Source organism: Rhineura floridana, chromosome 22, assembly GCF_030035675.1.
Source record: "Rhineura floridana isolate rRhiFlo1 chromosome 22, rRhiFlo1.hap2, whole genome shotgun sequence".
Taxonomy (NCBI): Eukaryota; Metazoa; Chordata; class Lepidosauria; order Squamata; family Rhineuridae; genus Rhineura; species Rhineura floridana.
This window is the reverse complement of record NC_084501.1, coordinates 3,658,892-3,675,387: the sequence shown is the minus strand read 5'-3', so window position 1 is coordinate 3,675,387 and position 16,496 is coordinate 3,658,892. Positions and strand designations below refer to the sequence as shown.

General features: G+C 47.5%; 1 protein-coding gene across 1 annotated transcript in view; it reads right to left on the bottom strand.

Annotated features, from left to right (window-relative positions):
* F11R (F11 receptor) overlaps positions 1–15,544 on the bottom strand; it is a 34,863-nt gene extending 19,319 nt beyond the window's left edge. The window contains exon 1 of the mRNA XM_061606122.1: positions 15,361–15,544. Within this exon, the coding sequence (XP_061462106.1) occupies positions 15,361–15,499 (139 nt within the window). The 5' untranslated portion in view covers positions 15,500–15,544. The remainder of the gene's footprint in view (positions 1–15,360) is intronic.
* Between the last annotated feature and the right edge of the window lie 952 nt (positions 15,545–16,496).

The following is a 16,496-nucleotide window of genomic DNA, read 5'->3' as shown; positions in this document are numbered from 1 at the left end:
AGCAGCCTCTCCTTCCCTTGGGGCGATGCTTTCTTTCTCCTGCAGGGCCTGGGTCTCCCAGGCCACCTCAGCCAGCCGGCTTATGTATCCCTCCAAAGAGGGACAGGTGGTAAGAATCAGTCCTGGCTGGCTGGGTACCTGGGGCCTGGTCCTGCCAGGCAGAAGTCCCCCTGGGAAGGGTGGTGGAGGTGGTGGTCCCACGGCGGCAGCAGCAGCAGCAGCAGCAGAGCAGCAGCAAGAGCAGCAGCAGCAGCAGCAGCAAGAGCAGCAGCCTCTCCTTCCCTTGGGGCGATGGTCTCTTCCTCCTGCAGGCCCTGGGTCTCCCAGGCCACCTCAGCCAGCCGGCTTATGTATCCCTCCAAAGAGGGACAGGTGGTAAGAATCAGTCCTGGCTGGCTGGGTACCTGGGGCCTGGTCCTGCCAGGCAGAAGTCCCTCTGGGAAGGGTGGTGGAGATGGTGGTCCCACAGTAGCAGCAGCAGCACAGCAACAGCAGCAGCAGCCTCTCCTTCCCTTGGGGCGATGCTTTCTTTCTCCTGCAGGGCCTGGGTCTCCCAGGCCACCTCAGCCAGCCGGCTTATGTATCCCTCCAAAGAGGGACAGGTGGTAAGAATCAGTCCTGGCTGGCTGGGTACCTGGGGCCTGGTCCTGCCAGGCAGAAGTCCCCCTGGGAAGGGTGGTGGAGGTGGTGGTCCCACGGCGGCAGCAGCAGCAAGAGCTATATAAATATATATAATATATATATATTTTAAAAACAGGCATTGTTTATTCCAGAAACGTGAGCCACCGTTGGCTTATGGAAGGATCCTTTGGTTTTAAGGCAAGCCAACAGGCCATCGACTTACAATGGAGACCCTGCTCTACAAAATCCAACGTTCTTACCACAATAAAGAAGCCACTGGGCAACCAATGAATCTCTGTCTGTTTCTCTCACCATTTGCAGGACTGTAACCCTACCTGATGCTAGTTCTGAAACAAACTCACTTATTCCGATGATAAAATTACACAGTATCTCATTAATGCCACATTTGCCAAGCTAACACAAATGCAAGCCTTCACTTATAGGGGAGAAACTGGAGGTGGGAGTCTCTAAGCCCTTTCCCCATGCAGGTGGTCCCACCCCCAGCCAGGCAGGGGGCACAGGGTCAAGGGAGCTATCCAGACTGGCATTTAGTAGGAAGCCAGTGCAGAGAAATGTTGAAAGGCAGACAGTTGCACCAACTGGACACTGGGAAGCAAGGCGCACAGGTTGCAGTTGGACCTTGTGATTAGTCATGGCGTGTCACACTAAGAAGCAGCCACAGCAAGCCTGGGGCTCGTCCCCCGCCTTGCCAGCAATAGTGTGGGGAGGAGCCGCTGATTAACTGCAGACTACAAGTTCATTTGAATCTTACAATTATTTCTCTGAAAGAAGCCAATCTCCAAACATGGGCTAAGAAGCAGGTTAGTTAAAACAGATCATAGTTAAGGTCTGCCACAGTTTAGGGTTCAAATGCAATGCTCAACTGCAGTTAATAAAAAGCACATGAGCCAAGTCTCCCTGCAGCTTCTTCCCGTCACAATAAATCATGGTTTATCATGATGTCCAAAGCTAGCAACTGTGCTGTGCTAATCATTTCTCAGCTTTAGTCATTATCCAGTTTTCCAGAAAACACACCCCAAACCTCTGAAAACATGAACACAAACTGAACCACCGGCCATCCCAAGCTAGTGAACAAACTTACCCCACATTATTTTTAATTTTTATTTAAAAACTTAGACAGTGCGATCCACAGGGCAGAGTTCTGCTTTGTGCCTCTATTACTCTGTGACGTCCCATGCACTCTTCATGGCACTTTATGACCTTCTGTTTCAATCCCAGAAGGTGTAATGTAGCTTCCAAGGAGGTTATTTGATACTGAGAAACTCCAAGAAACATTCCTTATATATTTCTTAAGTGGTCTACAATTAATTTTTTTTTTTAAAAAAAGACTAGATTATAACCCTTTTCTGTGTCCTGAACAAACTCTGGGCCAGCCCCTGGACATCTCGCACCTGGATCATGGAACTTTCTCCACTACTGTCATCTCGCCTCTTATCACATCCTCAGATCCCTACACCATCTTCCTGTCTGCTCCAAGGTGCAGCAGCACAACAAGCCCCTGCTCCTCGTTTTAATCCTAACCACCAAAAATAATGATTAAAAAAAAGGCACAGATAGGGAACCTGTGGCCCTCCAGCCATTCACGGACTCTGCATAGGCACTGACCACTGGTCATGCTAGGGCAGATGAGACCTGTACTCCAAAACACCTGGACGGCACCAGGTTGGCAAAGGCTCCCTTGCTGTATTCAAGCCTAACATGCAAAACTAAAATAAGCTCAGACTATCCCCGCTCACCTATGCCTCCGTCTCCCTTGGTTCTCTTCCTTGTGCTGAATTGTCGGTCTTATACTTTGTAAAGCACCAGCAGCTCTCCAGGGTTTCAGAGAAAGGTTTTCTTCTTTCCCAGCCCTACCTGGAGATGCCAATGGGGACTGAACCTGGGGCCTTCTGCATGCTGGCTGGGGCTGATGGGAGTTGTAGTTCAAAAAAGTAACTTTTCCAAGCTCTGTGTGGCACTGAGCCACAGCCCTTGCCAAAGAGGCTTTGATGACTGCATGCATCAACGCAAGTGCAGCCATGCCCTATTAGGGGGCGCGATAGCGAAAAAGCCTTCGCCCACATTTGAAAAAGGCACAGGAGGGTAGAGACAGACCCACTGGCTTCACCAAGATTGGAAACGAAGCCGAGGGCAGTGGAAGCATACCCACCCCATTTCCCAACAGAAACAAGTTGGGGGCCCCACCCGAACTCTTAGATCCCAGCTTGATCACAGAGATCACCTGCAGAAGAGAGGCTGGTCCCTTCCCTCTGAGTTGGCAAGCCTCACTTGACAGCAACAATAAACTGAGCCTTTAGTGACATTGGCCCCGTCTATGCCAACAGAGATTCAGCAGGCACTTTCTGTTTTCACTTTTAAACATCAGCTGAAAATGTTTCTGTGCCGCCAAGGTTATGTAGGCCATTAAGAAAATATCTTTCGGAAACAGTTAGCCAATCATTTCTGATTTTAAGTTTTTACATGGTTTTTATTGTATATATGTATGATTGTGGTAAACCACTTTGTTATGTTTTATGAATAGCAGTGTACATATATATATTGTAAATAAATAAATAACAGAGAAGTGGGGGGGGGGGAGAAAGAGGAGAGGATCAAAACTAGCAAGGCACTGGAGCCTAGCCAAAAAGGGCATTTCGGTATTTTTGTTTTATTTAAGCTATTCATATACCACTTAATTATTGAACTTTCCAAGTGGTGTACATAAAAATGAAAAAGCATAGATTGATTGAATGTAATACTACACACAAGAAACACCTTTTAAATGCCTGCTAAAATAGAAAGGTCTTTGCAAGCACCTGAAGCTCAACAGGGAGGGAGTCTGTCTAATCTCAGTCAGAAGCTCCACAGTCAGGTCCACACCTCAGCATGCCTCACTTCTGCTGGGTACAGAGTCGTGCCTCTGAGCCACAGGAGAACCACTAACAGAGATTGCAGCCTAGTAAAATATCCTTCCCACAAAAAAACAAATTGAATAAGAAGATGCCACTTTTTTTCTGCTTACAAGTTCTCAAAACTGCAGGCAGTTTTAGTAAACCAGTGAGCATGTGCTGGTTGCTGGGGATTCTTGCAAAGAATGCTAGCACAATGGGCCTGGAGCAGTTGAAAATGAATCCAACCCCTCAACCAACCAGGCAGCCAGGACTGAACTGCCCAGAGATCCAGAGGATACCTTTCAGTTTACAAATTAGTGGACCACAGGGATTCAAGTGAAGACTGAGATTGGCCCACGTTGATCTAAATTTATCTGGCTCTTATAACAGAAAATGTTACACTTGCTTCAAAAGCCAGTGTGGTGCAGCAGTTGGAGTCTCGGACTAGGATCTGGGAGATCAGGGTTCAGATCCCTAGTCAGCCATGAAACTCACTGGGTGGATGTGGGCCAGTTACCTTCTCACAATCTAACCTACCTCACAGGGTTGTTGTGAAGGTAAAATGGGGAATGGGAGGGCCTTTGAGGATAGGTGGGATATTAATGAGATCGTGTAAGCACATAGACTACCTTGCTTCAATCTAAGCCACGAAACTATGTGAACTTCTGCAATATACATCAGAAGTGATCTATGGCACCAGTCTCGGACCTTAAACTCTAGATTGGTCCCAGGGATTTCATGATAAAGCACATGTTTTCAAGCAGCCACTAAACTTTGGACCTGGTAACTGTGAAGTAAGAGGCAATGAAGAGCTACCCATTAACTTGCAAGATTGTGAAACAGAAGCCTCTTGAATCAGGGCTGGCACTCACAAATTAAATTTGGATCCAAGGCTTGGTGCTGCCACTGCAAGGAACATCACCCTCACTGGTCATTGCAAACAAGCAAATTCAGAAAATGATACAAAAAGCCACCACTGCACAGAGATTAACAGACAGCCGAAACTGAGAGACTACTTAGAGGAGGCTGAAAGATCCACCCAAGAATTATACCACCCTGGTTGAAATACTACAGTCAGCTCTGCAATATGCCCTGAAGCCTGCTTCTTTTAGCTATGGTTAGTGACCATAGCTCAGTAGCAGAGTCCTTGCTTTGCATACAGAAAAGTCCTGGGTCAGTGCTCAGCACCTCCAGCTGAGAGGGTCTCTGGTAGGAAGTCTAGGAAATCACCTTGGGAGAAATACTGCCAGTTAGTCCATGATTTGGCGCACGTGTAATGCTAAGCCAAACCACGGGCTAACGTGAACAAGTCAACATGCTTCATTTTTCCCAATTTCCTCTCCCAGAGAGAAGCTTGCAGGTGCTTTGCTCCTCATGTCACAACGGGGCAACAGCAGCAGCAGTAGGACCAAAGCCATGATTTGGCTTAGTCTTATGTTCAAACCTGGGCTCATGGGTCATTGCCCCCAAACCATGAACAGTAAGTCACAGAACAAACCTTGGACACAGCTTGTGGTTTGTCTGGTTCGGACATTAACACCGTGGCCGGTCTGAGGGCTCCAGCAGGCTCGTCTGGGCGCCAGTCGCCCATCAAGTCCTTCACTTGGTCCCTTTTTGGCTTCTGAATATCAAAACCAACAATTTGAATTGGGCTACAGAGTGAATAGGTAAGCATGCACAGTGCTTGGATAACAACTCCCCATCAGCTGACAGCAACTGAAGTCCAAAACAGGGCTCCCAGTTGGCATGGGCCGCTCTAAAACATTCACACAAAAGCAATCAAATGTATTTTATTAATGGTTTAAAACATTGTTTATTAAAAGTACCACTGAGTAACTTGCTCTGTTAGCGTAAGGATTGATGCTTGCACAAGGGAGCTTCTCCCTCTGCCTCCCCCCTAAACCTGTTCTGGGTTTTCCCCCAGGGTGCACAGCGGAAGAGAGGGGGAGAAAATTCTTTTTTTTTTTTTACAATAATTTTTATTCAAATTTTCATAAAATTCTATGGCACAAGCATAAATCCTTGCGCTAATGGAACGAGTGCATTAGACACCAGGTTATTTTTCCTTGATTGATATTGAGTTTTAATAGGATATCGATAGAAATGTTATTTTAAATGCTTTTCTGTAGCGAGTTGCTTTGAGTTCAGTCTGCTTGCTGAAAAACATGCAAATTTTAAAAGATTGTTCCGCATACTACCTGACACAGTGCGAAGTTAGGGCTACGGTGCTGATTTTACCCATCTGGCCTGTTTTGTTTTTAAATTAGATTTCCAGTGATCTACAGGTGTGTTTCGGAATTTTACATACAAGCTTTTTAACAGTTTGGATTAATTAATACACTAAAGCAGCATTTCTAAAATGGTAGGCCAGGAACCACCCACAGCCTGCCCAGTCTCCTCGCTCGGCCATCTTGCCCCCAGCTGCACTGGTGATGCTCCACATGCGCAGCACATAGGCACGCAAGGAAGGGAGAGTTGGTCACAAAAGAAGACTGTAGCACGCAAGGTTGGAGGGGCGGAAGGAAAGTGCAGGAACAGACCGCCACAGCTGGAGAGCAAGTTGCTGAGTGCCAAGGAAGAACGGGAGGGCAAAGGGGAAAGGCTGTTGCTCAGGGATAGAGCCCCTGTTCGCAACCAGAAAGTCCCACATTCAGTCCCCAACCGCACAGGGCTGTGAGAGACCCCTGTCTCAAGCCATGGAGAGCTGCTGCCAGTCCGTGTAGACAGTATTGAGCTAGATGGGCCAATGGGTCTGACTTGGAATAAGGAAGAGGAAACGACATCCCTGGGGTGCTGTAGCGCCTTCTGGCCCCTGCGCTTCACATGCACTCTCTCCTCCCTCACCTGCTGCCTGCCTGGTCTCCTCATGCGCATGCGTGCATGCATGCACACCCCCATGATGGGCAGGAGGGAAGAAGCGGGACTGCGTGAAGATGGCCAAGAGATGGAGGAGCCTGAGGTAAATTAGAAAGAATGAGATAAAAAGACTGATAAAAAATGGAAGCAAGAGGAAGGGAAGTTGTACTGGAGGAGGAAGTGAATGTAACAAGAGAAGGCGGGGGGGCGGGTCATGGAAAAAACTGCCCATTGCAGGGAAATGAGGGCATGGATATGAGGACGACAGGAAAGGAGCAAAAATACTTGTGTTAGGCATGTGGTGGGGTGGGGGGTACAGGTTAAAAAATCCTTCAAGTGAAGATATTTTTTAAATTTTAAGCTTTTAAATTTGAGTCCCAGTCCCAGCCCCGCAGGCCTATTAAAGTATTTTGAAGGCCTCTGGATCAGCAAATTCTGCCTAAAAGGGCCGGCTGTGTCAAAATAACTCCAGAGGCAATGCCAGTACTTAAGCTTGCGAAAAGCTGAACTACGGAACTCCCTGACATAAGGAACCAACCGCAGCAAAACAATCAAGCCATTTCCAAAGAGCGATTAGAGGCAATATAAAACTGTGTCAGTAACTGCCAACCAATCATGCCAAACTACGCAGTCACCTGCTGCCATTTTGTGACTGGCTCTGCCCCTGCATAGTCACGTCACAACTGGGGGAATTCATGAATCTTCAGCCCTCTTTAAGTGGGCCCTGGAGGTAGAATGAGATCCCCAGTATACACAAGGCGTTTATTGCCCCAAGAGGGAAGTTGGCTTTAAGGAGATTAGACAAAGTCATGGAAGGAGGAGAAGTTTGGACTACAACGCCCCTTGCTGGGCTGATGGGAACTGTAGTCTAAAACAGCTGGAACATGCCTGGCCGACAAAGGCAGTCTGAAGATCAGGGCCAGCACCGGGCCACCGAGCCTCCTCCCTCCGCACACTCTAATACACGCGGTCACGCTACCTCTTGCATTACCACGTCAGTGCACATGCCAGCCATCACCCAAGATGGCAGCAGGGAGGGTCAAAATGCCCCCCACCACCACCTTGGGTGATGGCAGGCATGTGACGATGCAAAAGTGGCACGACTGGGTGTATACAAGTGTGCGGTGGCTGGGCACAGAGGTGATGTCACCTGGGAAGGTGGAGCTCCCACTCTGGGATCCGCACCACTATCTGGTCGGGCTCCAACGCTGGTGGGGATTGCAGAGTGGGAGTTGCACCCTCAGCCAGCCGCAGGGGCCCTTGGCCAATACCTCACCTGGCCGGCCGGCCGCACCAGGCTTGCTCAAGGTCTTGTCAGCCATCTGGAGTTAGCATTTTTCTTAGGGAGACAGGATATAATTTTTTTAAAATGTAAATGTACTGCCTTCAAGTCGATTCTGACTTACGGCGACCCTATGAAGAGGGTTTTCATGAGGCAGTGACTGGCCCAAGGTCACCCAGTGAGCTTCATGGCTGTGTGGGGATTCGAACCCTGGTCTCTAACCACTACAACGCACTGGCTCTCTATATAAATTTTAGTATGACTAAAATAAAATATTCTTGGAACAAACACCTCCAAATACAAAGAGTCAACAGGTACATCCATAGTAAAAGACAGGGGGGGAAATGGAGCTACTCAATGAGGATGGCAAAATGGTAACAGATGACAAAGAAAAGGCAGAAGTGCCCAATTCCTACTTTGGCTCAGTCTTCTCTCAAAAGAGGGTCTACGACCCTCCAGGGAAACATGAAGTAGAAGGGGCAGGATTGCAATTTGAGATTAACAGACAAATGGCCAAGGAATACCTAATCACTTTGAATGAGTTCAAATCTCCAGGGCCCAATGAACTGCATCCCAGAGTATTGAATGAACTGGCTGAAGAATTCTCAGAACCGCTGTCTATTATCTTTGCGAAATCATGGAGGATGGGTGAAGTGCTGGATAACTGGAGGAGGAATAATGTTGTCCCTATCTTCTAAAGGGGAAAAAGGGAGGAACCCGGGAACTACAGACCAGTCAGTCTGACATCGATCCCTGGGAAAATTCTGGAGCAGATTATAAAGTGGTCCATTTGTAAAGCACCTTGAAAACAATGCAGCGATTACTAGAAGCCAACATGGATTTATCAAGAACAAATCCTGTCAGACCAATATTATTGGACATTTTTTGATCACGTAACCTCCCTGGAAGACTGTGGGAATGCTGTGGACATAATGTATCTCAACTTAAGCAAAGCTTTTAACGAAGTGTCCCATGATATTCTAAATATTTAGCTAAATGTGGGCTGGATGGAACAACTATCAGGTGGATCCACAATTGGCTATAGAATCACACTCAAAGAGTGCTTATCAATGGTTTCTTCTCAAACTGGGGGGAGGCAAAGAGCGGGGTACTGCAGGGCTCAGTCCTGGGGCCAGTACTTTTCAACATTTTTATTAATGACCTGGAATTTGGAGGGATAGCTAATACTCTAGAAGACAGAAACAAGATTCAAAGTGATCTTGATAGGCTGGAGCACTGGGCTGAAAACAACAGAATGAAATTTCACAGGGATAAGTGCAAAGTTCTATACCTAGGAAAAAGAAACCAAATCCACAGTTATAAGACAGGGGATACTTGGCTAAGCAATACTACATGAGAGAAGGATTTTGGAACTGTTCTTGATCACAAGCTGAATATGAGCCAACAGTGTGGTGCGGCTGCAAAAAAGGCAAATGCTATTTTAGGCTGCATTAACAGAAGAATAGTTTCCAAATCGCATGAAGTACTAGTTCCCCTCTATTCGACACTGGTTAGGCCTCATCTTGAATATAGCATCCAGTTCTGGTCTCTGCACTTCAAGAAGGATGCAGACAAACTGGAACAGGTAGTTATTTAGCTTTCGTAAACTGTATTTTGTAAATTGTATTGTTTTATTGACGTATTTTATATTGTATTTTTATATTTGTGTTTTTTGTAAGCCACCTTGAGGGCCTTTGGCTGAAAGGCAGGGTAGGTATGTATGTATGTATAAACAAACAAACAGGTTCAGAGGAGGGCAACAAGGATGATGGAGGACTGGAAACAAAGCCCTATTAGGAGAGACTAAAAAAAAACTGGTCATGTGGAGCCTTGAGAAGAGTGAAGCGGGATATGATAGCCCTCTTCTAGTACATGAAAGGTTGACACACAGAGGAGGGCCAGGATCTCTTCTCGATTGTCCCAGAGTGCAGGGCACGGAATTATGGGCTCAAGTTGCAGGAAGCCAGATTTTGGCTGAACATCAGGAAAAAATTCCTGACTGTTAGAGCCATACGACAATGGAACCCATGACCTAGGGAGGTGGTGCACTCTCCAACACTGGAGGCATTGAAGAAGCTACTTCACAGCTATCTGCAGGAGTCAGCTTTCTACATCCACATATTTCCAACTAGGCAAGCAAGAGACTTCCTCGCAGTTAGAGGACACTTCCCAGCCGGGGAAAAGCACTCGAGGTGGGTGCGGGGCCAGGCTGGTCAGGTGAGTGGCCGGGGAGAGCTCCGAGGGCTGGAGATCAAAGCCTTGAGGACCACCCCAGGACTCCCCACCTTTGCATTAAGCCATACACAACTCTTTTTTGGGGGGCGGGACAGGGAAGTCAGCACAGACTAAACGTCTGGCAAAATAAAACCGTCTTAATATGATTAAGCATCATGAGAGAGGGAGTTTACTGAGCTTCTCTGGGGAGGGAGCTGCACTACCCGGGTGCTATGACTGAGCAGGCCGACTCAAGTGCCCCTACCAACCACCATGATTCCAAAGGTAGCAGAGCTTCAGATACACAATGATCGAGTTTGCCACGCACAAGAAAATAACATGGAAGGGGCCACCCAGGAGGAAAAGGGCTGGATAAGGCAGATCCAGAACTACAGTTTGGGTTCTTCATCATCACACTCTATTGCTTCTATGCCAGGTATTTTACGAGGCCTTTGCCACGCACCACAACTAGAGTGACGGATGCGTTCGGGTAAGGATCAGCCAATCCGGGGGGAGAAGAAAAGAAGGCTAGCCCAGCCGGGAAGAGCAACTACAATCACCCTCACCAAACAGAGCCGCACATGTAATTTTGGGCCCTAATTTTTCTCCAGTATTCAAGAAACAGATTCTGCTATACACTGAGCAAATGCACTGAATCTGCCTTTGCAAACTCTGACACCTTCCAGACATTTTAAGACTGCAGCACCCACCAATCCCAGTCGGTGCAGCTGTTTCGGATTACAGCTTCTATCAGCACTAGTTGGCTGGGGGCTAGAGTCAAACATTCTGGAGGGCACCAGGCTGGTGAAGGCTGCACTACATCATCCTCTCTGGTTTTGCATCCATCCTGCGTAATCCCAGAAAACTGACAAGTGGAGTGACAACAGTATGATGTTTTCCGTGTGAGCCACACCGCAGAATGACTCCTTGTACATCCCTACACATCCTTCTCTGTCATATATTAAAAAGCCTCTAGGAGAAAGACCTGCTTCCTCCGAAAAGTTAAAAACACTGAAGGGCTGACTCTATCCCAACGTAAGCCTCTGGAAATATTAGTTCAGGCTTCTAACCAGGTCCTCACACCTTCTAAAGACTGCTTTCCCCAGAAGCAGAAGCAGCACCTCCAATGACAGGAAGCAAGGCCAGCCCCAGGATGCCAGGGCCCTTGGGCATCAGCTTGCCCTGGGCCCTGGGGTGTGTGTGCGCGTGGCCCCCCCATGCCCCCCACCTACCTGTCTCCTGTCTTTTAGCATTGCCATTAACCAATATGGAGGCCAAGGTTTCCCTAAGATGGCGGCAGGGGCTTCAGTACCGTAGGGAAACCTCAGCCACCATCTTCAATAAGGGCAATGCTGAAAGGCAGGAGACAGGTAGGTGGGGCGAGGGAATGGCGGGCAGGCGGAAGCTCCTGCCCTGCGATCCACGGCTGCAGCTGCAGATCACGGAAGGGGAACGGAGGGGCCCCCTGTACCACCAGGGGCCCTCGGCCAGCGCCTCACCTGGCCACACTTTAGAACCGGCCCTGACAAGAAGGGATGTTAAGGACCCACAGAACCAACTGCTGCTGATTTGGGGTGAGGTGAGGTGGGCGACAAGAGAGCTTGTGAACCTTATAGGGCTGTCCTAAGGCTTTCTTGGGGTCATGTGTATGTAGCCATTTTTATCTACCATACATATACTGCATTTTTCTTTCAAGGAACAGGCTTCATCCAATTGCTTTGCTTTATATTTGAATATTCATTACACACAGATCAATATTACACCCAGTCAAGTGCTGCGGGCAAAAGAACTCTCTAACCACTACACCACACTGGCTCTCCCCGAGCCCTTTTAGTTTGCCATTACTTTAGTTTGCCATTATTTTAACTTTATCACAAACAACTGCTGGTCGTAGAACCCTGCTATTGCTGTTCTACTGGGTTTTTTGCTCCTCTTGGCATGTTTGTCATCTGTGTGCTTTTTCATAAAAAATGACTGTTGTAAAATTTCAGAGTGTAAACCACTCTGGAAAAAATTTACTGCTCTTTCCTCTAATTTAGGATTATACACAGAATAAAATTCTCACTTTACGCAGAGCACTCATGTAGATCCAAAAGAGAGCATACAAAAAAGAATTATTGATTTGCACAACTCATATCTCCAAGATTAAGACAGCCCTCTGAGGTTGCCTTTTTAATGTCTCCCCATCCTGAAGGGCACAGAAACCAGAACCTACAGAAACCTTACCACCCTCTCTTTGCTTGCTTTCAAACTAATCTTTGCTTGCTTGTCAGGAACTATGTCACACACACACCAAGCACTCAGGAGTCTCTGAGCCAACAGGTAGCAGGCATCAGATCCTAAGAACAAAACTTGCCTTTATTAAGCTTTTAAGGTCCAGTGCAAGATGGACCTGCTTGGGTACATTGAAATGAATAGATCAGGGCACGGGGCACTCTGCCAACTCACCATTCAAGAAATCCTAGGGTGTGGTGTAAAAGCACAGAAACATGATTCTGCATGCCTCTGATTTAATGCACGTCCTCTGACAATCATTTTGTCAAATACCTAAAAAAACACACAGTATCACTACAGGGCTATACACACTAGTCAACAAACAAGACAGATCTGTTATGCCTGCATTTCCAGCTTAGGAATGAAGCAAACGGTATATTTTGCTGCCAACACCACACATTAGGAGTTAAAAACCTAAATAAAAACAGCAAAACAGTCTCTTCCAAATCCCTCTGAAGCCCAATATATGTCCATCAAGAATTATTTAAAGTTATTTTTACTCAAAAGAAGACCAACAGCATAGGAAAATCAAAGAAACAATGAGTTAGCTTTTCATGCAAGATTTCAACAAGGAAATAAATTCTTTCCCACTGGAAGCACAGCAGGACAAACACCATTTTCAGAAACTACAACAAGCAGGGGAAAACTGAAAGACCTTTGGCAGTTGGCATTTCTAGTTCTGTGAACTCACACAGCATCACTATCTAAACACAAACTCAACTTTATGTAAACTATTAGTCTCTTTATCTGAGTCAGTTTCTATAGGTTTGAAAAGCAAACAACTTTCAGACAAAAAGACTTTCATAAGGTAGAAGTTTATAAAAAGATACAAAGTCCTGCACTTTTTTGTTTTGTCATTTCATTATGGCATATAAGAATATAGGAAACTGCCTTATACCGAGTCAGAAACTTGGTGTTCATCTACGCTGACTGGCAGGGTTTCAGGCAGCCCTGAGATGCTGGGAATTGAACCTCGGACCTTTGGCATGTAAGGCATATATTCTGCCACTGAACCAGAGCCCTTCCTCCATACCAGCTTTCACACTTCATCAGATGCCTGGAGTGTGATCCTTAGTTATCAGGACTTGGGTGTGAAAGGGGAAAAGCATAAAGGTTGCCCTTAAATTTACTCAGGATTGCTAAGATGATTGTGCAATCATCAGCTTTACTGCTGGCGTGAAAGGTCCATCTGCATGCATTCAAGCTCTGTATTGTCAAATTGTACTTTCGCATTCCACTATTTAAATCCAAACTTTACTACTTCTCCTCTTTATACCCATGTGTATATACAGCCAACAACTGAGGATCTCACTACATACATGAACCTGTCCGGGATCTGAGATCATCAGGTGAGGCCCTTCTTGTGTTCCCCACACCTTCACAAGCATATATGATGCGGACACGAGATAGGGCCTTTTCGGTGGGCGCCCCTAGGTTGTGGAACTCCCTCCAGAGTGAGATACGATCAGCTCCCTCCTTGCCGTCTTTCCGGTGACAAGTAAAAACTGTTCTGTTTCAGCGGGCATTTGGGATGGAGAATGACTAGGATTAATTATGTCTTTTAGGCTTGGTGATCATATTATATGATTTTATTATTTTAAATTGTTCGTTGCTTTTAACCTATATTTATAGTTTTAATTTTTCTCATAGTTCAATTCTTTTTAATAATATATTTTGTATGTTTTAATGATGTTGTTTTTAACTGTAAGCCGCTCTGAATCCTATCGGAGAAGGGCGGGGTATAAATAAAGTTTATTATTATTATTATACATCTGACAAAGGGGGCTCTATGCAATAACAACATCTGAGAGTCTTTAAGGTGCCACATGTCGCTTTATCACTTTTGCTGCTGCAAACATTTGCCTCTGCAAAATATAACGGAAAGGCAACCTGCATTGTGTAGTAAAAACTACGCAGGCTCTTTCCAATATACAAAACTGGAAAGGTGTATTATTAACACAGCTGTTGGAATTAAATTTTCACAGTCTTGGGCTGCAGTCTGATGCACACATGCTGGGTTGGGAGTACAGCCCATTCAGCTCTGTGGCTCTTACTTCCTTCTAAGCATTCACAGGAGGGCCGGCACAGGCTGTCACTAAAGAAAGCAAAACAAAGCACTTCTTGGAAAAGGTGGGTGGTGTTGACTGGACACACAGAGGGCCTGGCAGGAAGTTGCTCTTCTTTCCTCTTCCAAGTCAATTCGGTCCAAGGTTTACTCTAATATCCAGCTAGATACATTTCGTGCATTGGCCACAAAATCTGTGTAGTGTGAAATAAGCTTTTGTGCAGTTGTTATTGTTGTTATTATTAGATTTATATCCTGCTCTTCCTCCCAGCAGGAGCCCAGTGCTGCATATAGGATTTAATAAGGAGTGCGGTGCAGTGGTTAAAGTGTCAGATTAGGACCTGGGACACCTGGATTTAAATTCCCAGACAGCCATGAAACTCACTGGGTGACCTTGGGCCAGCCACTGTCTCTCAACCTAACCCAGCTCACAGGGTTGTTGTGAGGATAACACTGGGAGGGGGAGAACATTTGTACGCCTCCTTGAGCTCCTTGGAGGAAAGGTGGGATATAAATGTAACAAAGAAAACAAATAGCAGCTTCTAAAAACGAAACAGATGAGAAAAGATAAAAAGAAACAGAAAATGAAGATAAATACTGCTCCCTTTCAAATCTTCATAACCTTATACTACTAGTCAGTGCTTTTTCGGTAAAACACCCGAGGTGCCAGTCCTCAAGCGCTGATAAAAGTACCGCGGGCGCCAGCACAAAATGGCTGGCACAGGCAGCAAAAAGAGGTGCCGGTGCTCGGTGCTGGCGAGGACCGTCCCCAAAAAAGCGCTGCTAGTCGTATATTATGGAGGAAACCACTGGAGCAGTTTGGGGGCAGGCCGTGTGCCGGCTGCTTGTGCGGGAGGAGGCACAGCAGCAGCAGCAGCAGCAGCGAGAAGCAGTTTAGAAGAAAGGCTGCCTCGGTCTGTTACACAACCCACAGGCAAGGCGGGGAAGGAAGGAGGCTAACCTTAAGAAATGGCATCCCTACGGCCGAAGCGGGCCCAGCCGACAGGCCCAGCCAGCCCCGACAAGTCTGGCCGGAGGAGGAGGAGGAGGGCCCCCTCCTCTCTCCCTGGGCTCCCCTTCCAGCCCCGCTCCCCTGAGCAGCTCACCTGGCCCGCCACCCGCGCCCTTCCTCCCTCCCTCTGCCCCCTTCTACTCACAGAGGAAGAGGAGGCAGCCGCACCGCCAGAGGAACCCGCGCGCCATCGCCGCCGCGCACCCGACTGAGCCAGGCCAGAGCGCGGCGCGCAGGTGAGCGGGCGCCCGCCCCTGATTGGCTCGGCGGGCTGCCCATCCCATCGCATCACCTTCCCGCCCCGCCCTTCTTGCCCAGGTGAGGCTAGGGAAGGAAACGCGCGCACGTGGAGAAGCCTCGCCCTGCTGGCCTCGGGGCCGCCCCCTCGCCGGCCGGGGAGAGCCGCTCAGCGGTCCGGTTGGAGGGGGGCCCCTGCTGGAGCCTGCTGGGATTGGGAAAGGAGGGGGCGCATCCCCTCACCTGGCCTGTGCAGTATCTCTTCGGCCCGTCTCCAGACAGGAAAGGAAATAGAGAATTGCATTCCTCCTCTCTCGCCCCTGCGCTTCTTTTCTGGCCTCACAGTGTGCTTGAAGCTGGATTCTGGCACTGAGCAGGGGGCTGGACTCGATGGCCTTACAGGTCCCTTCCAGCTCTACCATTCTACAAGTATTCGATCATGCAGTCTGAGGCCGCATACACACACCGTATCTTGAAGCACAGAGCCATAGTTTACGTATTTATTACATTTATACCCGGAGGGGCATGACCCTCAAACCCCCATGGGTCCGCTCCCAGGCATCACGACACTAGACCGAAACTTTATGAGGGAAGATCCCTCCCCCTGAATATCAGGCAACCAGGCCTATAGCTTCCGGCCAAAAACACTATGACGCCGTCATGGGGAAGTGTCCAGTCCAGGGGAGGGTAAAATGTAACGCCAATCTTCAAAAAGGGATCCAGAGGGGATCCCGGAAATTACAGGCCAGTTAGCTTAACTTCTGTCCCTGGAAAACTGGTAGAAAGTATTATTAAAGCTAGATTAACTAAGCACATAGAAGAACAAGCCTTGCTGAAGCAGAGCCAGCATGGCTTCTGCAAGGGAAAGTCCTGTCTCAGTAACCTATTAGAATTCTTTGAGAGTGTCAACAAGCATATAGATAGAGGTGATCCAGTGGACATAGTGTACTTAGACTTTCAAAAAGCGTTTGACAAGGTACCTCACCAAAGGCTTCTGAGGAAGCTTAGCAGTCATGGAATAAGAGGAGAGGTCCTCTTGTGGAT